The sequence below is a fragment of the Debaryomyces fabryi genome, assembly GCF_001447935.2.
Source record: "Debaryomyces fabryi strain CBS 789 chromosome Unknown contig00071, whole genome shotgun sequence".
In the NCBI taxonomy this organism is placed as follows: domain Eukaryota; kingdom Fungi; phylum Ascomycota; class Pichiomycetes; order Serinales; family Debaryomycetaceae; genus Debaryomyces; species Debaryomyces fabryi.
The window spans coordinates 13,326-36,490 of record NW_015385497.1 but is presented as its reverse complement, the minus strand read 5'-3'; the positions used below and the strand labels follow the sequence as shown (position 1 = coordinate 36,490).

Below are 23,165 nucleotides of genomic sequence, written 5' to 3'. Positions count from 1 at the left end.
AATTGAGGAGTTAACAGCAAGATACATCTCAACTGCACTGACCAGTTATACACAGATCCTTCGACAGCATGAATTAGTTACTTATTGATATACGCAGAATATAAGCTTATGTATTGCATCTCTTGATATATAATTATAAAGAATAACTACCCCACGGAATGCTCACATAACTTGATTGACTGTCCGGATTCAGGAAATTTACAATTCACCAGAAGCATCGATAGCAATTCTAGCCTTGGTAGCACCAGAACCAGAACCGTAAGATTCGACCTTCTTGACAATGTCGAAACCATCGACAACTTCACCGAAAACGACGTGCTTACCGTCTAACCATGGGCATGCAACAGTGGTAACGAAGAATTGAGAACCGTTGGTGTTTGGACCTGCGTTAGCCATGGACAATAAACCTGGTCTTTCGTGCTTCTTGGTGAAGTTTTCGTCAGCGAATTTTTCACCGTAGATAGACTTACCACCGGTACCGTTACCTCTGGTGAAGTCACCACCTTGTAACATGAATTGTGGAATAACTCTGTGGAAAGTGGAGTTAGCGTAACCAAATCCCTTTTCACCGGTACATAAAGCTCTGAAGTTTTCAGCAGTCTTTGGGACAACATCGTTGTATAACTTGAAGGTAACTCTACCTAACTTGGAGCCATCGGCGGAAATATCAAAGTAGACTTGAGACATGTTTAATTGACTAATTTTTTAATTGATTAATATACGGATATTATTAATTAAATAAGAAGAACAAATATACTACTATGAACAACAATTTGCCATTAATACGTAGACCGAACAAAAGTCCTGGTTTGCGGACACGACCTTTCCGGATTCTGCGAAAACGTGTCTTAACCGTATTAGATGGATCGAGAAGCTTTTCTATACGCTTCTAACAGGTGCAAAAAACTTGATGATAATGAGGTGGACAGTCGATCTGGCATTATTAAAACAATTGGAACCATGGTTATCAGAAATGAAGAGAATTGGATCGATTATTAAATTACGAAAAAATTAGTTGAATATATTGCTGCGGTTGAACAAGAGAACATCACTAAAAATAAAAATAGATACTGACAGCAGCAAGTTAATGATCCGCAGTAAAACCATACACCCATGCTATCCCTGTTTTGCTAGGAGACATATTTTTGAGGTTAATTAGAATGGCTCCAAACAAGGGGGATATATCATCAGATACAATTGGCGGGCATATTTGACAGCTGATAAACAGAAAATATGGTCACGCAAATAGACAATAGACAAGCTCCTAGAGGAAGCTAAATTTTGGAATATGTCACTGCTTGGCTGAGTTGCTCCTTTCAGGCTTATTGGGCAAGTTTTTAAGTACAATGCACTAGCAAAGTGGAGCGAACAAAATATACTTATTGACAGGACTTTGAATCTGCATGGTACAAAGGATCGTGTTAAGGTTAAGACGAAGGCTCTGATATTTACGACTCTGTAGAAGTGTAATACGTAAATTGCAGCCGACCGCAGCATTTTGCTGCAGTTCAAGTATTTCGTTAGACCAGCTTTAAAATGGTAAATTTAACTGCCTGTTTATGAAATAGAGGTTAAAGATAACAGTCGTTTCAAGAGCCCGTGTGTAGATTTCAATTTATACCCCCAAATACATATTGATTATACCCAATACTGGGAATATGAGCTAGACAACAAATTATGTCCAAGCCCACATATCAACTGTCAAAATTTTTCAAGCAGGGCTTAAATAAGCTCTCTTACTTTGACAGAATAGTGCCTTAAATGTAAATGCGCCATCCATATCCAAAATTAATACTATTTTTATTATACCTCCCTATCAATATATTGAATCTCCAACGTATCATACTTGAAGACTTTGATATATTCATGGTGTATTCCCTCATTATTGTATTAACCACGAACTCCAAATGGAATCAGTTCGCGATGAGTATTTTTCACTAATAGTAATAGTAGGCCCGTTTCCATAGCCACATGTGTATACCACATGCTGTAATTGCGCAGTTGTATAATGTAATCTAATGCATGCATCTCATGGCCTTAATAAATCGTATTTATCAATCAAAAAATAATTATGTATATAGCTCCATGTTGCCTGTAGCGTACAATACCGTTTAATTGATTTTACTATGGCGTTATTATAAATAAATTGGGATTTCAGAACTTACTGTTGACTTTAGAATTGATCGATTTATTTGTGGTAGTTTAGATTTAAAAGTGTTCCGTTAAGTTTCAGATTTTGCGAAGAGCTTAATACTACAAAGCATTTATTATTTTTGTTCTACAGTTGATTGAACAATAACGAATAAACTAAGCATCCCAGTATGTCCAAACTGTTGTTAGATGAGCCAATGCCTCATAAAGACCTCAAGCAGGAAATCAAATTTATTGATAGGTATTTGTGCCTGTACATCCACAATCCCATAATCAGCTCAATAGTACTCATTGCTACTTGTTGTTTCATAAACGGAGTCCAGTACTATGAAATATATACTAAATCACAATGGGAGTTTATTTTTATACAAGATTGCATTTTTGACTTGCTACAAAATATTATTAATTTGATATTCATCTTGAGGTTTTGTATTGGCAAATTTGGAAACACCCCAATAGAACTCTTGTTGTTGGTCATAGAGAATATTGGATGCTTCAACTTAATTTTCAATCAAAGATACTCGTTGTTGATGACCAATGTAAATATAGTATTGAAGGTGTTTATCCTTTGGCAAATATTGTGTCCATATTTTATTCTCACAATAAACCTTGCTGATTATTTTAACTGGAAAATACGTGATTATAAGCCTAAGTCATTACTTGATAACAATGATGTTGTGCTTAGTTTCTATGAGTTGTTAATCGACACGAATAATAATTTTTTGCCTATATTTATTGCACATTCATTCGTCCTTATAGATCTCAACTTCACATTTGTTACTTCCGATTGGATAATTTTTGCATATAAGATATCGTTATTCCTGTTGAAGTTCTATTGCATATGCCGCTACATTCTTTATGAGACATGTTATATTGTATACAATATCAATTTCACGGAGTCCTACGAATGGATTTACAACGATGTTAATGCTAATAACAAGTCTCAATCTTTCTTGAACACGAACAGAAATATTCAGAATAAATTCTTGTTGACGAGTGTTGGGATATGCATAGGCGTTAATCTTTTATACATCGGTAGTTATTACGTAAACTTATGTCTCTAGATGTCCATGTCTGCTCTATTAGGACTCCACATAAAATCATTATAACATTAAAACCAATTTGTAAAATAGCTCGCTAATATTATATCTAATCACTCGCTTGTTTTCCTGGCTTTACTAAAGTGATCTCTGAAAGCTTACTACTGATTATCTAACATTTTAGTAAATTGTGTATATACTTTAAGGATTCCTTGATATATTAATAACATTGCTATGCTGTCCTAACTAAAGATCAGTATTAATGGCATGGTTGTAACTTAAATTATTCTAAATAAAATCATTACTTACACGAAACTCATATCAACTATGTTAGACACTATATTTGAGCTCTCATTCCTAACAAATATCACACAATTAATAGTTTCTTTAATCTCGTTTCTATTCAGAACCAAGCATAGATTTTATCGCACATTTTGCAGCCGATAATTATTTCGTACAAAAGCTACGGCCGATTAAGAGCAATTGTTTGAGCAACCATAATATGTATATCTTATAAATCTATATTTATATATATATATATATTCTATTGATGCGTTTGATCCATGGCCTAATGGTAATTCAATTTTTAATTAAGCTAGAATATTAAAAAAAATGCGGTAAATTGTTTTCTTACTATATGTTTTATCCAAAACAAATAATTGCCTTAGAGAATTATATCCTTTTGATATTTGTTTGATCCATGATTACTGCTAATCAGAATCACTATAACTGGCAAACATGTAGTTAAAGTTATGAAGCAATGACTTTGTGATAATTACTTTGGGTTCGGTGAGTTTGTTCTGTTCTACCTGTTCCTTCCTCTTATCTACTTCTTGCTCTTCTATTTCTTCTTCTTCTATTTCTTCTTCTTCTATTTCTTCTTCTTCTTCTATTTCGTCGTCTTCTTCTTCTTCATTAGCATCAAAATTAATTATAGCTTCATCAGTTTCTTGGTCATCCGATAGAAGTAAATCAGTATCTGAACGTTCATTTTGGGCTAATATTGCTTCGGCTTCATCATTATTATACATTGAATCTTTAACACTCTCATCGTGCCTTTTATACAGAGTTAAATATGTTAATAATGAGTGTTCGTAAGTAGTTGATTTATGTGAATCATGTTCATCCAAAGTTTGCAGTTCTAATTTAAAAATCTCAAATTCTATTAATTCCTCTAATTCATTAGCATGTTTATGGTTTGTTAGTCTAATCTCATTTATAATTGTAGGCTTGCTATTGGGTAACGAAGATATATGTGGAATAGGTGTTGCATTATAGCTTATTGTTTCTATCTTTTTGTGGTTTAAATTATCAACCGAAGTAAATTCGTTATTTACAAATTCTGCTTTGAATCTTTCACCATATTTTCTATCTGTATCATTAAGAATCAATTTCTTGTAGGAATCCTTAGACAAGCTCGTTTTCTCCTTATTTGCCATGTTGTCGCCTATTTTAACGTTCAACCTTTCGGGTAATAGAGAAAAATAATTATTAATTCTCATTGGTCTACCCTCTGCCTTTTTAAGAGATTGATATCCACTCTTCGGTATTTCAAAAAGATTTAAATTATTAACAGCTCGATAAATATCACCATGTGCAATTTTAATTGGTATCAAATTTTCTTCGAAAGGTATTTGTCTTTGATTTAACCACATCAGAACTACTTTATATTCTATAATCTTTAATAAAATCTTTTCAGTCGTTAGTCTAACTATCTCATCAAAGCATACGAGTGATTTGTAATGCAATTTTGGTACTAATTTGTTGTTGTGCAATGGGGTTATTCTATTATTCAGATATAGGCTTCTAGTAAGCTCACAGGCATTATCGTAATTTATTAAACCCCCTATATCTTCTTCAACTTTTTCCACCTCTACTTGTTGTTCAGATATATCACTTTCATTTTTGTCCTTCTTTTGTCTTTTCCTTACGGTATACTCATTAAATTGACGCTTGAACCTTTGATTTTCGTCATTGGTTTTGCTTCGTTCTCGTTGACATATCATTTCGGCCTGTATTTCCTCCATTCTTATGAAATTCTCACTCATTTCGTATGCAGCTGGTATATTTTCATATTTAAGTAAGTTTTTTCTGTTGGGTAAACTTTTATATCTATATTCAATTTCTTTTTGGTCCCTGATTATTTTAACTTGATGATACTTTCGCCTTTTCACCACTTGCCCTTTTAATCTTTTTAATTCATTTGCAAGAGAATCATAATAGTTCATTATTTCGATCTCTGACTTCTCAGGTAAGTTATCGCAAATTGCATCAATTTGATGAATTGAATACCTTGCAAGGCAATTGAAAAATACTTCTTTCTGATTATTAGTCCAAATTGAACCACCCCAATTTTCGAAATCCTTATCTTTCTTATATATCACTTTTCCTCTATTGTTTATCTTAGAATCCTGAAAATATGGTTTTTCATTATAGGTGTTGGCTAGTTTGTTTTGGAAAAATTCCTTGATCTCTCGATTAAGAAAATTCACATAATTGGGATTTCCCTTGAAAATTCTGTTATTTTTTTTTACTGGTTCCGAATTTTCTCCAACGGCTGGTTTATGATTCTTTTCATTCATATATAGGGACATTGCTTCATTATAATAATTCTTCTCTAGATCATAGACTAATCTTTAATATCTTCAATGTCATTGCAAACATATTTTTTTTATTGATCTGATCATATCGAGACTGCACATGGGTAACAGTACCAAAAAACCTAGTATTAACTAACTCTATTTCCTATATAATTACATTGCTATGATAATGACAAATTTTGGACACTTTCTTCTAACCTGTGATTTTTATTGTCAACTTGAGAAGCAGAAGCATTACGTTGTGCTTGGTCGTTTCTTTGTCCTTCTTGATGTACACCGTGTACATTATTTACCCTCTTGTCATTAAAGCCTCCCTTTGTCTGGTTGATATTTTCAGTATCGACATCGTCATCTGTATCTACCCATTCACTTTCACTTTCGTCTGGTTTGTGTATATTGTAATTTTGTAGTATTTCTGGTAAAAAAGGCTTCGGTATATCATCAAGTATTTCTTTGTGTTTTCGTACATCTTCAATCCCCTCGTCGTCATAGAAAATCTCCACATATTCCTCTGGTACTAGCCCATTCTCACCACTCTCAGAATCTTCTGCTACTAACCATCCTTGACCATGTCTATAAGAAATCCATATGATTTGACCCTCTGTCAATGCTACTTCGTTGTCATTTTCAGGTATAAAATCAAACAATGCCATTGCTTTGCAATTTATCTCATCAGATGAATAACTATGATCTTCGTCTTCACTTCCACTTTCCCTGTTATCATAGCCATGATCAATTTCAAAGTCCTTATATTGGAAATCATCACCATGCGCTATGCTAAATTCGCCAACTCTTAAAGGATGGAATTCTGAGTATGCAAAATCTATAATTGAGGTACTAGTTGGGAATAAATCACGATATGTTTGATGGTTTGCGTCTTTATTTTCTGTCATATCTTTAAACTTGAAACTTTGGCTCACAAGTTAACTAAATTAATACTACAAATTAATAACCCCAATTTATCTGATATTCACTGTTCTAATATTTCAAGTATAAATTTTAGGGGTATATTAGATATTTCAATATTTGTTGTCTTGATTCAATTACTTGATTTCAACAAATTGTTAAAATTAAATGCCCGTTAATGATCTAATATAAAATAAATACGACATTTACGTTTAATGTCGTTATGCTCGTTCATCACCTAAAATGAAGCGACATATTTTTTTTCAGTTAGTATATCAGAAGATAGCATTGTTAACACTTAGTGAAACGTTATTAGAATACCGGATATGGATCCACAAGAAGAACAACAGCTGGAACTCGAAGTTTTGGAATCGATTTATCCAGATGAATTGACAAAATATTCACCTACGCATTTTAGTATCAAGTTATCATTAGATACACCATCTGAACGCAAACATAGATTACTTTTAGATGTAAAATACCCAGCAGAATACCCTGAAGTAGTTCCGGATCTTAACATAATAATACCAGAGGAAGAAGAAGAGGAGGAAATAAGTGACGAAGAAAGTGATGAAGAGAACGAAAACGAAACTAAGCTTATGTTGAACTTATCAGAAACAATTGAATTTGATTCTAACGATGTAGACCAGTTAGTCTCCAAATTGATTGAAGAAGCTAATTTACAAGTTGGTATGCCATCAGTATTTGCATTAACAACCCAATTAAAGGATGAAGCTGAAATTTTATTCCAAAATAAATTAGAACAAACGCAGAAAAAATATGATGAGGATTCTTTAGCAAGAGAAATGGAAGAGCAAAAGAAATTCCATGGTACCAAAGTAACAAAAGAATCTTGGAATGAATGGAGAAACAAGTTTAGAGAAGAAATGAAAATTGCTGAAAGAGATTTAGAAAACTTCAATAAAATGCATAATGGTAAACTATCCGGCAGAGAAATTTTTGAAAAGGGCTTGGCTGGTGACGATGAGGATATTTTGAATGATATTACTGATAACGTAAAGAATGTGAGTGTTTCATAGGTTTCAATAGTAATTTATAATGTAATGCATATGGATTTATGAAATGTTAATTGTTTTTATATTGTCAACTAGGTAAGTATATATGTGTGATATGGCCATATATCAATCATGTATTTCCATATCAGTGATCCATTCCCAGACCTTCATTATTTCTCCATGATTTTCAATCAAATGATATCTTATGTTTGAATTGTTCTCAACCTTATGACTAACCTTATTCCATAATGTTAGCTTTCTGGTCAAGTTAGTTTCATTAGTCAAAATTAAATCTCTCAACTGTGTCGATCCTATGTAAGATGGGACTTTATAGTTAGTACTTTTAGATACCTTATATTGCTTCCTCAATTTCCTTAAAACCTCATTGTAAATGGTTTCGATTTTAGCCTCTCTAACTTAAATTGTTCATATCTATATTTGAGTAATATACCCGCAATAATCATACCCAAGCATGCCGCTATAATAGATTTATACTCCATCATAGACTTAATCATAGTATTTTGCAATTGGCATTTTAAGCTGAGGTTTGATAAGGACGTTGATCGAAAAACTTTGTTCTCTTTTTCTTCCTTTCTTGTGTTGTTAGAGTCAACGGTTGAAAATATGTCGCCAACCCTGAGTCCAGTCTATACTTAAATGTTAGTAATTCCGTGTTTAAAATAATAGCGTTTAAAAAAAAAAACTTGCCTTACAATTATTTCGGGTTCTTTCTCCAATTCAATAACTGATCTTTGCCATAATTCTTCAAATTCTTCCTTTGTAATGTATGGTGCCTTCATTAATAATAACAAATCGTGTAATTCGTCAACCGACAATCCTGACTCAAAATTGTCCACAGCTGTCTTACCGCAATTCTTATTAGCATTTTTGGATCTTAATAAGTCTAATGCTACATCAATCATAATTTCTAATTTTTCAGCTTTCTTGGTATCCGGAACGCATTTCTTCAAACTGGGGTTAATAATAGGTATGAAATCAAAGTACCATGGTTTATATTCCACAAAATCTTCATAACAGCCAATTTCCAAATAAGGATAACATCTAGCATGTGCTGGGCATTTCACGCAATTGGGTTTAAAATTATTATCCAAATAGGTTCCAAATTGGACTAGCCAGTTAGGTAAATCACTGGATTGAGGAATTGTAGATTGATTTATCTCTTGACCACAGTACCCAATTAAATACGTTTGTTCTCTGTACCAGTACCCTGATAAACCAACTGATAAAATGATCAACCATAAACTTATAAATGAGAATATGTTTAAAGCAGAAGGTTTTCTAATAGATACACTATTTTCTTTCTCCACAACATCGTTCAATTTTTCAATCTCTTCCTCAATACCCTTCTGAATTTTGTCAAATTTTTTGCCTGATTTTTCTTCTTCTTCGTAATCATCTTCATCTTCATCATCATCATCGCTCAATTTATCCAAATCTGTTTGTGAAATCTTTTGACTTTTATGCTTTCTTGGACGAGGGGATAACTTCTTCGTAGGGGTATGACTCTTAATACTAGCAAAGCTGTTATCACTTAATTGGAAGTCTTTTGGAGGTAAACCTTGGATAGTAATACCTAATTGCGATGCCAAATCAGTCGATGCCAATATGTCTACACCACTAGGTGTTTCATGAGTACTTGATTTTCCTCTTGATTTTATTTTACTTTGCTCTTTATCAAAGTCATCCTGTTCATCCGATAATGATAAGAATGTGCTGTCAGATATAGCTGAATTATTCTTTTTTGCCGAATTCTTGATTGAATTGGTTTTCTTGGACGAGCTTTTAGCCGACAATAAATGTTGCGATTCCCGGGTGCGCAGTGAAGGTGTTATATTTTGGTATAGAGCATTTATGTCACCTGGGGTACTCTTTTTAACAGGAGTTTGTTTTTCGACTTTAACTGGCGTAGACTTTTTTGATGATGGTTTTTTGATCTTTGAAAGCTTAGGGCTCTTTACTTGGTTTATGATGCTCTTTGAAAAAATGTCTGTATCAGAATCACTAGATTCATTGTCATCAAATAAATGGCCTGTTTTATGAGGCGTACTTTTTAATCTCGTGTCTGACGATGGCTTTGGTGACTTCGAGGACGGAACTTTAGCCTTTTTGGTTGTATCGGGGCTACCTTCTTGATTTTCATCATTTTCTCTATGTCTCTTTTTAGATGTAGAAGGAGATTTATAATTAGAAGGGGATCTAGTCTTCTTTATACCTGCAGAGCTAGGTGGCGATTGGAAAACGTTCTCATTGGTAAATGAGCTTTCGGATTTAATAGCACTGTTAATAGTTCCCTTCACATCACTTTTCTCGTCATCTTTAATTCTACTTGTCTGTTTGGCTCCACTCTCAATTTCTGATGCATCAGAGCTTGCACCAACCTTTTCGGTTATTTCTTCCTTGGAGGACTTCTTGGTTTTTTTGGAGTCCTTGGTCTTTTTTCTCGTCTTCTTTGCTTCATTGGTTGCTTCGGTATCTGATTCCAACCCTGAAATATCAGAAGCCTGCTCAGATATCTTAGCTCCCTTGGATTTCTTTTCTTTTTCTGAATCACTTAACTCTACATCAGCAGATGTTGATCTCTTCGACCGACGCACCGTCTTTCCTGTTGTGGCGTTAATAAAGCCAACATCATTCAGGTTTTTTATCGATTTCTCATACTCTTTCAAGTATTTCGATGCATTGGGCTTAATCTCATCATTAAATAGTTTAATTAAATCTGTCTTCTTGGCGTTAGAAGGAAATGAAATATCGTACTCATTGAGGATGCCTCTCAATTGGGCTACCTTCAAGGACTTCGGGTCAAAATCTAAATACATGTTAATATTGATTCTTCCGGTATGCATACTGAATTTTAATACTTACCTTCTTGAAGATACTGTTTCTCGTCCATTGTACGTCAATCTGATATCTATGATTGAAGAATCAAAAAAATTTTATAGAAAAGTAAACAAATCTGAATAATGAACTGTGTAAACAAAAATGAGCGCTAAAATCAACATCCTTACACCATGATAGAGTATTCATCTCGACATCCTTACCTCGCGTATAGCACATAAAAGCCAGAACCTTAATAATTTCTACAGCTGTATAATATTGCCTGTACTGTAATCACCCAATTTCGGGTTTGGCATGGCTCCGAATAAATGTAACTAGGTCGGATTTAGTATCACACTGTTAAACTAAAATCCGAGAGCTCTTACTTCTCGTCATACGCAATTCCACCATACTCAAATTATTGCTGACTATACCAACAAACTAATCGGTTGGGCTTCGTGGGCCCTGATTGTTGTCGAACCCATGAAATAATCTGGAAGCATTCTTCACGTACGCTGTGCATTCAAAGCCATTATATTACTCGGATAACACTGTTCCTCGCTGTACTAGAAAATTGGCGGTTTACCCGATTAACAATAAGCAGCTCATACATGGAAACCTAACGCGGTCAAATGTGAAATAGCCTATTGCAGTTTAAACATCCAATGTGCTATTAGAAATGATTTTCTCGGTAATTTTCTTAAAGAGTTATTTGACCCGCGAAGCACACCACTCTGTTGATCACCCGCTTAAGTCAGCGGAATGTTGCATAATCGAACATTATTATGCCTATGCGATTATCGATATTACCACGCATATATTCTTCGATAACAATCGGTTTTAGGCGTTAATCCACCCAGTCACAACTCATTTTTTAGCTCCAGTAGAGACTTAATTGTTGGTAGATTGAGAGGTTGTCAGTATTGTTAGCGCGGTCAGGTACCAATGTTGGGCCCGATTATACGGGCCAACGTATCCCCCGATGCTGTTCGCCCAATCCGATGCCCCCATTTGATAAATATGGGGGAGCCCCGCTTGTGCCCATAATATGGCTGGCGTTCCGTCCTGTCTGACCATTTACCCGGGAAGATTGACTCTCCCAACTCATTTCTTGTTCGATAATTTATTCTAGATTGGTGGGTATGCATTAACAAGGCCGACTTTATATCGGGGTTTCAGAAGCGTCCGCTAATAGTTTACCGCATCTCCAGTATGTCTTGCGTGCGGCTCATCTACATTTGATATGTCCCTAGAACAACAATAGAATTACTTGGTATAATTTGTATATTTTGTGAGGACCTATTGTGCACGAGAAATTAAACGAGTATATAGTTTCTACAAGCATCTGTCCGGTTCGAGCGAGTAGAAGCCTGCATGCCGGGTAAAGTATAACTAGTATACCGACTCCACATCTAGACAAACCTGCTAGTCAATATAGCAGTCAGATAGTTGAAGGGCATACGCTGACCTGCTCAACTTTACCGTGCACATCATTATTGCCGTATTCTCGTCGGCTGCCGTCCCAGTCGTATTCACTAATATTATTTATGTAACACGCGATTACCTGCCGTGACCAACGGACGCCTTAATATCACTCTCGCCAATACTGTACACCCGCTATTGTGCAGATGCTAGTGCCGAGACCATGCACGCATCCCGCATCTGGGACTCTATCCAATAGGTAGTTATTGCTTTCCTTGCGCATTATGCAATGTATGTATCCCATATCGACAATCAATCTCCTCGTTTAAGCAATTTACCACCCCAACTTCCTTCCTATTTGTACCATCATCCTTAGGTAAATTGCATTCATGCTGCTATTGCAGTGGTCTTTGCTGTAGGGTTTCTAGGACGTACGTACTTTTATAGTTAGTTTTGGGGGTCTATGGGTACGTATGATCCATAGCGTGCCATTGGCCCTCCAACTCCCTCACCCGACACACAATAAGCCCCTGTCATTGGTAGTGGCCAGAACAGGGAGGGTTCGACCCGTCTAAAATTAGCTAGGTTTCATCCTACACAAGCGCATTGTTTACGGGTATAACTTGACCATATACTTTTGGCGAGGTGTACCTAATAATAATTTCAGGTAAGGCTACGGTCGTACAATAGGGTTAAAGCATAATCTTTGCGTACGTCAGGATAGACAAATCAATTATTTAGGAGCACGAATTATATAAGAAGGACGACGTACACAAAATTCCACGAGCGAGCCAAATTGTACTAACAGTATTATACTACTCTTTAGCAAAATTCGGAAAATACATAATAGACGCCATAATATATGCCACAATTGCCATCAGTGTTTGAGTTGATAAACGATCCGCTTCATAACAAGCAAGATAAAACACCGCCGACACCACTACCTAGGATATCGTCGTCGACCTCCCTCTCGAACCCGGTGGACAATACCTCACCACCCCTTGTAAAGCCTCGGAATCCTAACAGGCTTTCAGATTCAAATATCGACTACTTCAACTACTACAGTCCACATCGGCAATCGATATCGTCCTCTATAGACTCAGTTTCTCGCAAATCATCTACAAATACATCTAACATCCCGACGTCCATATATCGCCATGACAGCATAGGACAACGTCACGATAGCATAGGGCATCTTCAGCATACGTCAAGGCAGAATAGTGTGAGCCAGGGACCAAGTGAATCCCAGGCGGGAGCTATGGGAGGACCGAAGATGACTAACGTCCCGACTATAAACTCGATGTCTGCCATAACGCCTGTACAAGTATCTCCTCTGGCATATGCGGGAGCTCAGGTGAGTGGCTCGGGAAGCTCAGGGACTGGCCAAAGCGTTCTGGGTGGCCCTACCAACGACCACTTTCTTTCCAACAGATCAGCTAGTCTTCCACAAGCTCCAGTCACTTACCATAGTCAGGACTACTATGGCAGTGTTCAGGGAACAAGTCAGCCGGGTAGGCAGATTTATACAGGGCAACATAATCAAATAACGAGTCCGCCTAAAGGTCCCCTCCGACGCACAATGTACCTACTGGACATCACAATCCCACTCAGCCTGAAGGGTATGTGAATCAGCAGATAAATTTTGTACATCCCATGTATAATCAAAGTCATTCGGGTCCTCCTGGTGTACATGGTGGAGCGAATTCGGGACAACCGGCTTATAATGGGACTTACGACTATCAAATGATGCCATATTCAGTTCAACAACCGGTTTACTACCCGGTATATTCACAGCTTCCATATAACCAGGTAGAAGAAAATAACGCGTTGGTTAATAAAAGAAGAATAATTAAAAGAAGAACAAGAACTGGTTGCCTTACTTGTCGCAAAAGGAGAATCAAATGTGATGAACGAAAGCCTTATTGTTTTAATTGTGAACGGTCTAAGAAGGTTTGCCTCGGGTATGAAAATTTATCAAAACTGAGAAAGAAGAGTAAGCCCGATTCAGATTCTAATTCCAATGATGATGATGATGAAAAACATTAACATTTTAATTCTACGTTGTATTATGATATAGGTACTATCCTTACTCTTTTTTCCTCATTTCCTAACTTACTTTACTTCAAACAATTGGCGTAATCCCTACTATATTGCGGAATGGCCAAACATAATAAATATAATGAATAGTGCGCAATGTTGATGATGATTATTATTATCTATGTAGCGGTTCTACGACTGCAATACCTCTCATGAAATGCAGAATATATACTAGTAGATTTCTTGGGTATACATCTCGTTTATTGCACGGCTCATACATGCCGTCTATTGACTCATCGGATATTGAATTATATTTGCAACAAAGCTAATGAACATCGAAATATTGCAATCATAAACCTGTATGCGCCGAGTCATATAATTTTAATTTATATTATAAAACTAATTACTTCTTTGATTGGACAACTGTTCCCATCTGTAATTTTCGTACTTTAAATTGATCGTTTGATCTTTGAATTCTTGCAAGTGAGAGCCGAATAGAATATTTTTAAATAAATTAAAATCACAATCACTCTCTTCAATCACCAACAGTCCCCAAGGATAGTTTCGGACATGATTTCCATTTTTAACGACATTACTAGAAATAATACCGAAAGGTAACCTATCCTGTAATGATTGAAATTCTTCATCATCTTCAAAACTAAATATATTTATATTATGCAACTTAATATTTTCTATAATAAGTTTCTTATTCAAGAATAATTCATTTTCAGTAAGAGTATCACACTTGGAAATTATGGGAATCACATTCACCCTAGCACTTATGCTTTGAAGAACAAGTATATCAAGTGCACTAAGCCCTCTACCAGTAGGCCTGATAAAATAAATAACTAAATGGATTCTCCTGTCTTTCTTGTGAGGGTTTCTATTAATCCGCAACTCCTCATCTAATATTAGCTTATATTCATTTTCAATAAATGAAGTAATGAATTTCCCTGTTGCATTATTCTCAAGTTTCAGATTAAAATTCCGGGTATAATTGACTTCAAGTTGAATAGGAATGCTATCCGGTTCAGTAACATCTACTTGTATTAGTCACTTGTCTCTTGCTTACGAAAGAACGCATACGTACTTATAGTTTTAGATTCAATGCTAAGTTCATTGTTATAAGATGGCTTGGAATCTTCATCAAATACTTGCTGGTTGCATAAAGTATTAATAAAGGTTTTTTTTCCTATCCCATTTTCTCCAATCAACAATAGATTGAAAGCTATGCCCTTTTTGTTGATTCTAAGCTGTCTTATTTGTTCTGGTGTAAGCTAATATATTAGTTTCTGTTTGATATTATTCTCTTTCCAGTATACTTACTTTCGTATCCGAGAGCTTCATCATAATCTTATTCTCTTGTAAAATATTCTCTTTAAATTGGTATCTGTATATCTCGGCGTGATTTTGCAACTATTTTTTTTCTGTATTTGTGTCTAAACCTGTTTCTTCGAATTGAAGCCTTGGCTGAAAGCGTGATTGGGTTATGTAAATAAGGAAATTGATTTATTGCATTCTTGTTGTTTATATTACAAGACTATATAATTAACTATATATACATTTTATCTTCATGAACCAATCAAAATGTAAAGTATATGAGCAATTGAATATCTTAATCTAATTTATCCATCTCTTTGACTGTATAATCTAACATAAAGCTTTGCTCAATAAGATCATCAATTCTTGTGAAATGACGTTCACTATAAGGAATAATTGAGTCAACTAGCTTCATTAATCCTGGGATTTCAATCAAGGTCTCAATTTCAAACTTATGTAAAATAACTGTGATAAGCTTCTGGCTTATTTCGAAAAACTTACCATTGACATTCCAGTCCCTTATTTTCTTAAAAAATTTGAGAAGTTGTTCCGATGCTAACTGTCCAATTGTGGCTTCTAACTTGAAAGACCCAATAGCGCTATTAGGATCCTCATTCAAATTAATCGATGATTTGATCACATTATACAATCTCATAGGGTGATCTAAAGTCAATGCTAATAAAAATGCACTCGACCAATCCTTTGAGGTAATATAGTTGGTCAATTTTTGTTCTTGTTCAATCTTAGTCTTCTGTTGTGCTTCCTGTTCTTGCAAGAACTCGTCAGTATTATCTGTCCAAATAGATAACTGCCCATCGGCATCAGCTGATACCATTTCTAATCCATCATCTTTTATATCAAGAGCCCAAATTCTATTATCATGGTTATCTATCGTTTTTAAACATTCACCTGCTACATCTTTAACGTCCCATAATTTTATTAGACCATCAGCACCGGTAGAAATAATCTGTTGGTTCTTATTGAAAAATCTTACCCTTTGTACAGCATTTGTATGTCCTTCAAATGTTTTGGTGCAGGTGAAGTCATTCAAAGACCATAATTTAACCGTTTTATCACCACTACTAGTTGCAATTAATTTGTCATATTTGCAGAAGTTTATGTCCCATAATCCTCTCTTGTGTCCCTTCAATACACCAACTGTTTCACCACTCTCCAAATTCCACACTTTTCCTAATTTATCATAAGAGGCAGTAGCAAAAAATTCATCATTAGGTGAAACATCTATTGAATTTATGTCTTTTTCGTGTGCTCTTCTTGTATATTCTGAAGTTTTAACAACCTGGACTGAGCCTGTAGGTTTAGGAACTTTCCATTTCTTAACAGTCAAGTCACTCGATCCAGTGATGATAAATGGTGGAAACTCTTGGCTTGAAGATTTAGGTAAACTTATCGCCGTAACTGCACCTGCGTGGCCATGGAATACAGCATATTCCTCAAAGGAGTCATCATTCCATCTCCACAATCTAGCCTCATTATCTTTAGACGCTGTAGCTATCCACATCCCATCAAGTGAAACATCGATTGCATTAAGCAAATCGGTATGGCCCTCGCATATATTCAATTCGAAAGGTCTATCCGGGTTTAAAATTCTTAATGAAGGTGAGTTAGTGGCTAATGCAAGAAATTGAAAATCAGGACCAACATATCTTATATCTGCAATGGTTCCGTGGTTACCTGCAATTCTATTAATAATATTTATTTCGACTACCTCTGATTCGTCATTATATTGATTCGTGTCAACAAATGCCAAAGTTTGATCACTGATAACTAACATTAAGCGGTTATCTTCCAATTCTAAAACGTCGATGATCATTAACTCTTCGTTAGTTTGTAATGGTGTTGTGGTTTGGGCAACTAATTTACCGCTATCAAAATTCCAAATTTTTAAGATGTTCTCAGAACCTGCAGTGTAGAAATATAAATTATCATTATTTCTACTCCATGGCAATTCTATAAAGCCTGCATTTTCAATTTGATCTTTTACTGGAAATGTTTTAAGTGCTTTGAAATTTTTAGTATTATAGATAATCGCTACTTGGTCTCTGCCACCAGTTATGAAATATTCCCCACTCTCATTAAATGCTACACCTCTAACGGCCGAATTATGTTCGTTTATAGTTGAAATGCATTTCCTTTTAACCAAGTCCCATATCTTAACGGTACCCATGATATCCCCACTAGCCAATTTCCAATTCGACGAATTAAGTTCACCATAAAAAGTCAACGAACAAATTGTAACACCATGACCTTTCAAAGAATGTGTTACGTATCCACCTTCAATATCCCACACTGTGATTACCCCATCGGAACCTCCAAATGCAAATAATGTTGATGTGTTGTCCACAGCTGACATGTATACTGGTGATGACATCTTGAAAGTTTTACTAATCTGACCTTCATTCAAATCAAAAATACGTAACTGCTGTGACTGAGATAATATAGCTAATTTCTTTGCATCGGGTGTAATCACTAAGTTTGTAATAAGTTCTCCATCTCCTTCAATCTTATGTATGATCTCATTGGTAGATAAATCAGTTATGACTACATCTTCATTGATCGGCGTAGCCAATATTTCCCCATTTGCAGAAACACTAGCAGATATGCCCCCAATATAAAATGGTTCTATATCTTGATTAACAAAGGCTGTTCTTAACGAGTCCATCTCTATATACTGAATGCTAATCTCTTTCTAAGTCTATTCTATACATATTCTTAAAGGGCATCTCAAAATTTTTTTAAGAATTACGGTTTTGTGATACATTAATTTTATATCGTGCATTATATCTATGTCCAATCTATACCTAGTGACAGTGCAGTATTTTGAAGATATACTTCAAGATAATCCTCAATCCCAATGTTTTTATCGCCGTATTTGTCACCAGATAAAACCTGTCTAAGTCTTACCAAATAAAAAGCCAAATTGCTGACAAATAAGACACATCTAACCTTGAATAACTTGAAATACTGTAAAATCTTTGCACTTGCAGTTGAAACAGAGTGAGAATTTTCAAGTATTAATGCATTTATCAGCTCACTCGTTAACAAGTTAATTCGATTAACTGGACTGCCAAAGTTTCGATTTAAATTTTGAATCATTCGCATATTTCTCATTAAAAATAAAAGCTCAACCGGGAAGTTCTCTTCATCACTTAAAAAATCATGTAACAAATTATTAATATCAGACTCACTTCTATTAGTAGATTGGGGGGTCATCTTAAGTGGCCTCAATTGAACCAAAGTTGCAAATAATTCGGTAGAGCCAATTCCCCATTCGCGGCCTATTTCTTCGATTCCATCAGTATTGAACGAGAATAAATATTCCCAAAGTTTACAGTTTTCGATACGAAATCTATTAGGGAGAGAAATGTAAAGCCCGTGGTCCAATATCACAAGTTGCTGCTTTCCCTCACTATCAAATCTAGCCAAGAGATTTCCTGGATGGGGGTCCGAATGAATGAATCCATATTCAAAAATTTGCTTACCAAATGCCTTGATATACTGCTTCATAGTTACAGTTAAATCAATATCAGAAGCAATTAATGTATCTTTGTCTGCAAGAGGAATCCCATCACACCATTCAGTTATGAGGACTTGTCGTTTTGATAAATCAGAATAATTATGTGGGATATAGATATTGGTATTGTTCATACTTTTATCTTCTTTGATTATTTCCCTCAATTTGCTGGCATTTTTCATTTCATTTACAAAATCCGCTTCTTCAATCAACTGTTCTGATACATATTTCGTGAAAAATGATAGAGGTATATTAAATACCCTTTCATAAATCTTAGAAATCAATTTGTACATGAATAGATCAATAACTATCTGCTCATTAATATAGGGATGTTGTACTTTAATGGCTACAGCCTCACCATGGGGTTTCAATTTGCCCTTGTGTACTTGTGCAATAGAAGCGCTTGCAACCGGATTATAATCAATACATTCGAATACTTCCGTCTCATAATTCTCACCTAAATTCTTTCTCAATACTTTATCAACCTGATCCCATGTATCTACCGGCGCATCATCATATAACTTGACAAATCTCTTTTGATATTCCTTGGGAAAGAAATCTCCTTGGTTAGCAATTGCCTGACCGAGCTTGATATAAAGGCCCCTGTTTGTTCTTAGCATATTCAACAACCTCTCTGCCGCAACATCATGTAAATCACTCATCGTTTCATATTTGGCAGTATTTCGGGAATATTCATAAGCTATCCATAACATAGTATATAGTGCCCTTACGGATCTAGTTATCACAGATGAATATGCATATCTATCTATTAAATATGCTGAACCACCTAGACCCACTATTATTATTGCAGGACGTATGAAATATCGATAAGATGTCGACTTCGTTCCCTTTTGACTACCATTAATTGTCAGATATGCCACATTTGGTGTTCGTATGATTAAGTTACTTCGTATCTTGCTCGATCTGGAGAAACCAAGTACACCTCTATTCCTGTAAACAAACATGATGCCTACCATTAATCACTTGTTCACGAATTGATATGAATTGATCCCTAGTTGATAAAGGTGTGTGTTTAGTATTCTTATTCTAGATAGGAAATATGACTGTGAATATAGAGAACGGTGTTTCTGATGATTTTACCAACCTTAACAAAATTGAGATTTCTGTCCCGGACTTAGTTTCTCGAAAACGAATGTGAAATCGAAAATTTCTCTTCCTTAAGGATTATCCAAATCAATCGATTCACAAAGTTATCATGCTTGCCTTAACTCGTCAAATAACCAAGTCTTCAATTCGTTCTTATTCTACTGTGTCACAACCTAGAAAGGTTGGTGCTTTCAGAGGCGGATTTTTAGGATTTTTGGTTGGTGTTACCTTAACAGGTGCCGGTTCTTACTACTACTTATTGGAAGAATACAAACAAGCTAACAATGTCGTTGTTGCAGATGTTGTTGCTCTACAATCATCAATTAGTAATTTAGAGAAGCATGTCAAATTATTGGAAGAATCCAAGAAATAATTGCAAGTAAGATTCGTCGTCCTACTCAACAAAGGTAGAGAGCAAATATCAAAATAGTATGTTCCAACCTATAATAAATGTTATTTATTGAATGTAATGATGAATTACGAGTGATGTAGCTAATATTTATAGTAATCTATATACAAAAATGCAAAACCTATTTACAGTCACAATTCGCTAATTAATCTTGTTGAATCGTTGATTAGTCTATCAAACTGCTCTTTATTCAAGTCTCCAGTTATATCTCCAACTAGGTTTACTTCTAACTTTCTTCCACCCAAAGACCCTCCTTCAACTAAATTAAATTGAACTAATCTTCCATTTTCAGGTGGTCCATAATTTAAATCTAATTGTCTTCTAAAAGAGACGTTTATGTAATGGTACCTGACAGTTTCACCATTTATAATAAGGTCGATGGATGGTGCTATAGAAGTAGCCACCCTACCACTAAAGTCTAGTTTTGAGTTCCTCAAAAATTCTGACACCCCAGGCTGACTAGCAAACCTCGAATATCTAGTTGTTGTTGCATTCAAAATATCTTCAATATTTTCACTTTCAGGCTCGGTAACTTCATTGGTATTATCCTGGCCTAGAACATCTCCCGATAATTGGCAACATACCTTCATATCAGACTTTTCATTTGGTAATGAAATGTAACAATTATTTTCACCTTCTACTGTCACTATATTCATCGTTTCAATATCAGGTTTCGATTTTTCGTTCAATTCAATCCAAATTTCCACGGGGGGGTATTTCATTTGATAATCTATATCCTTGGAACTTAATTTATCATCCAAAAAAGGGGATGGTAAGAATTTCAATTGAATAACATAATTGTGCGGGTCATTATTCAAGTAATGATTAATTTCTTGTGGATTAAGTGAAAAATTGTTGTATGGCGGTAATGATAACACCTTATCATTTACCAATTGGATGTTCGAATTAAATTTATAATTCTCACCAATTTGACTTGTCATCTCAGGGTTATTCGCTATCAATTTATTGTGTGAATCAGAAGTATTCTCAAATAAAAGATTTCCTAATGTCACTGTAAATATTGGATGGTTTAATTTATCTCCCTTTAAGCCATTTAATTCATTCCTGTAGCTGAAATCAATCAACTTATTATATACTTCTTCCTTCTTTTTAGCACTTAAAATTAATTCCTCCTTCTTATCTTGAGGACCTTTCTCATAAATAGGCTCAATTGTCGGTTTCGAAATCGGTTTTTCATCCACCTCTTCATGCAATATATCCTTCTTATCTTCTTCTACTTCAAAATTATCTAATGTAATACCTAAATCATTAAGTAGCCTCCAGCTTTCCTTTTCTAGTTGGTCATCAGATTTTTGTTTACCAAGTGGAAATGATTTAACATTTTCTATAGAATCTTCAAAGTTTAAATCATTATTCATCAAATTTTCATCCGAGTATTTATTCAATTGTTTGATCATATAGTCGCTAGCTTCTTTTAATTTCAAGCTTCGCAAAAGAAATAAATTCAGTTGTCTATTATTCCAGGATAATGAATCATCATCTTTGTAAGGGACAAATTCTAAATTATCCAAACTATCTGGCAAGACTATCATTTCACGCAAGTGCTTATTATAATTCAATGACCATAATAATAATCGTTTGGATTTCTTAATCTGATTTTCGTTTAATGCAAATAATTCATAATTGTCGTTATTCAATTGGTTAAAATACACTTCAGTATTTTTAACAATCTTTTCTAAGGAAAATTCACTGTATTTTTCAAGGAATAATCGTTTTATTGTATTTAAGTTCAAAGTTTCCTTGTGTGACTTATTTAAGATCAAATTAAGGATAATTTCCGCATTAGTAACCTGATATTCAGTTCCTGTAAACTTAATCTTTTCCTGCTCTGTATCAAATGATACCTTTGCTCCTACCCTGGAGAGATATTGCAATATGAAGCCATTTTGCAGTAACAACAAAAATAATTCCGGTTTACTCAACTTCACAGAGTTCGTGATTAATAAATCTTCCAACGTTGATAGTTTGTCTGACTTTCCAATCACCCATATATCTTCAATGATTATTCTTGAGAGCTTATCTTTGTTTATACTCGAAATACCTTTCTTGGTTCCTTTAAAGCTTGTCTGGGTATAAGTTTCTGTAATATAGTCTCTCAATTGTGCTTTGGTAAATGATTTACTAAGCGTCTTTCTTAATGAATCGAACTTGGTTATTGTTATTTCGTTACTGTTGGGTTTCAAGTTTTCTATTGAACTATTGATAGAGCCCCCAGAAGTTTCTAGCTTTATCTCATCTTGAAATATATTGATAGGTGCAATAAAATGCTTTTTATAAGAATCTGTCTCCGAATGCAAATCAACTAACTTACGAAACTTTCTATCAGCTGTCTGGCTCGGATCTAATATCAAAATCTTTTTATTTGTATCTCCATTTTTGGGTGATGGTGCTATCTTTGATGTGTCTCTCAATTCGTCTAGTATCACCGATGGAATATTAATCTTATCATTTCCCCATGCCCTCTTACTCGCTGAAAGTTGCCTTATACTTATAATATTATTCAATAGCAAACTCCCAGATGGCTTATGTATACTTCGTGTCAACATATCCCCGCTGCTACAAGTTATCTATATCTTCTGTATTTACTATAGTACAAATTTTTCATATTCATCACGTCAGGTGCATAACGGCCTATGAGATCCTTACACCATAATCCATACATCACCCCTTTTTGTTTGCTCGCTTACCATCACCTTTTTTCGCACATCGCAAACGGTTGCAAATTTAAATGCCTTCGCCGTTGATAGCCATACAGTGATGACTACT

At 34.9% G+C, this 23,165-nt stretch overlaps 10 protein-coding genes across 10 annotated transcripts; 3 read left to right on the top strand and 7 right to left on the bottom strand.

The window, feature by feature from the left end:
• Positions 1–198: 198 nt before the first annotated feature.
• On the bottom strand, positions 199–687 carry CYP1 (peptidylprolyl isomerase; the record flags this gene model as incomplete). The annotated part of the gene is made up of 1 exon (XM_015612196.1): positions 199–687. One exon carries the CDS (start codon positions 685–687, stop codon positions 199–201), a length of 489 nt encoding a protein of 162 aa, XP_015466984.1.
• Positions 688–3,901: 3,214 nt separating this feature from the next.
• Positions 3,902–5,785, bottom strand: AC631_03366 (uncharacterized protein; the record flags this gene model as incomplete). The annotated part of the gene is made up of 1 exon (XM_015612195.1): positions 3,902–5,785. The coding sequence occupies one exon, from the start codon at positions 5,783–5,785 to the stop codon at positions 3,902–3,904; it is 1,884 nt and encodes a 627-aa protein (XP_015466983.1).
• Positions 5,786–5,952: 167 nt separating this feature from the next.
• On the bottom strand, positions 5,953–6,684 carry NBP2 (Nbp2p; the record flags this gene model as incomplete). The annotated part of the gene is made up of 1 exon (XM_015612194.1): positions 5,953–6,684. The coding sequence occupies one exon, from the start codon at positions 6,682–6,684 to the stop codon at positions 5,953–5,955; it is 732 nt and encodes a 243-aa protein (XP_015466982.1).
• A 339-nt stretch (positions 6,685–7,023) lies between these two features.
• GIR2 (Gir2p) lies at positions 7,024–7,737 on the top strand (the record flags this gene model as incomplete). Its single annotated transcript, XM_015612193.1, has 1 exon — positions 7,024–7,737. One exon carries the CDS (start codon positions 7,024–7,026, stop codon positions 7,735–7,737), a length of 714 nt encoding a protein of 237 aa, XP_015466981.1.
• Positions 7,738–8,366: 629 nt separating this feature from the next.
• On the bottom strand, positions 8,367–10,550 carry AC631_03363 (uncharacterized protein; the record flags this gene model as incomplete). Its single annotated transcript, XM_015612192.1, has 1 exon — positions 8,367–10,550. One exon carries the CDS (start codon positions 10,548–10,550, stop codon positions 8,367–8,369), a length of 2,184 nt encoding a protein of 727 aa, XP_015466980.1.
• A 3,073-nt stretch (positions 10,551–13,623) lies between these two features.
• Positions 13,624–14,016, top strand: AC631_03362 (Zn(II)2Cys6 transcription factor domain-containing protein; the record flags this gene model as incomplete). The annotated part of the gene is made up of 1 exon (XM_015612191.1): positions 13,624–14,016. The coding sequence occupies one exon, from the start codon at positions 13,624–13,626 to the stop codon at positions 14,014–14,016; it is 393 nt and encodes a 130-aa protein (XP_015466979.1).
• A 1,606-nt stretch (positions 14,017–15,622) lies between these two features.
• Positions 15,623–18,010, bottom strand: UTP13 (Utp13p; the record flags this gene model as incomplete). The annotated part of the gene is made up of 1 exon (XM_015612190.1): positions 15,623–18,010. The coding sequence occupies one exon, from the start codon at positions 18,008–18,010 to the stop codon at positions 15,623–15,625; it is 2,388 nt and encodes a 795-aa protein (XP_015466978.1).
• Positions 18,011–18,132: 122 nt separating this feature from the next.
• Positions 18,133–19,575, bottom strand: AC631_03360 (uncharacterized protein; the record flags this gene model as incomplete). The annotated part of the gene is made up of 1 exon (XM_015612189.1): positions 18,133–19,575. One exon carries the CDS (start codon positions 19,573–19,575, stop codon positions 18,133–18,135), a length of 1,443 nt encoding a protein of 480 aa, XP_015466977.1.
• A 503-nt stretch (positions 19,576–20,078) lies between these two features.
• On the top strand, positions 20,079–20,342 carry AC631_03359 (uncharacterized protein; the record flags this gene model as incomplete). Its single annotated transcript, XM_015612188.1, has 1 exon — positions 20,079–20,342. One exon carries the CDS (start codon positions 20,079–20,081, stop codon positions 20,340–20,342), a length of 264 nt encoding a protein of 87 aa, XP_015466976.1.
• Positions 20,343–20,509: 167 nt separating this feature from the next.
• AC631_03358 (uncharacterized protein) lies at positions 20,510–22,945 on the bottom strand (the record flags this gene model as incomplete). Its single annotated transcript, XM_015612187.1, has 1 exon — positions 20,510–22,945. One exon carries the CDS (start codon positions 22,943–22,945, stop codon positions 20,510–20,512), a length of 2,436 nt encoding a protein of 811 aa, XP_015466975.1.
• Positions 22,946–23,165: the final 220 nt, after the last annotated feature.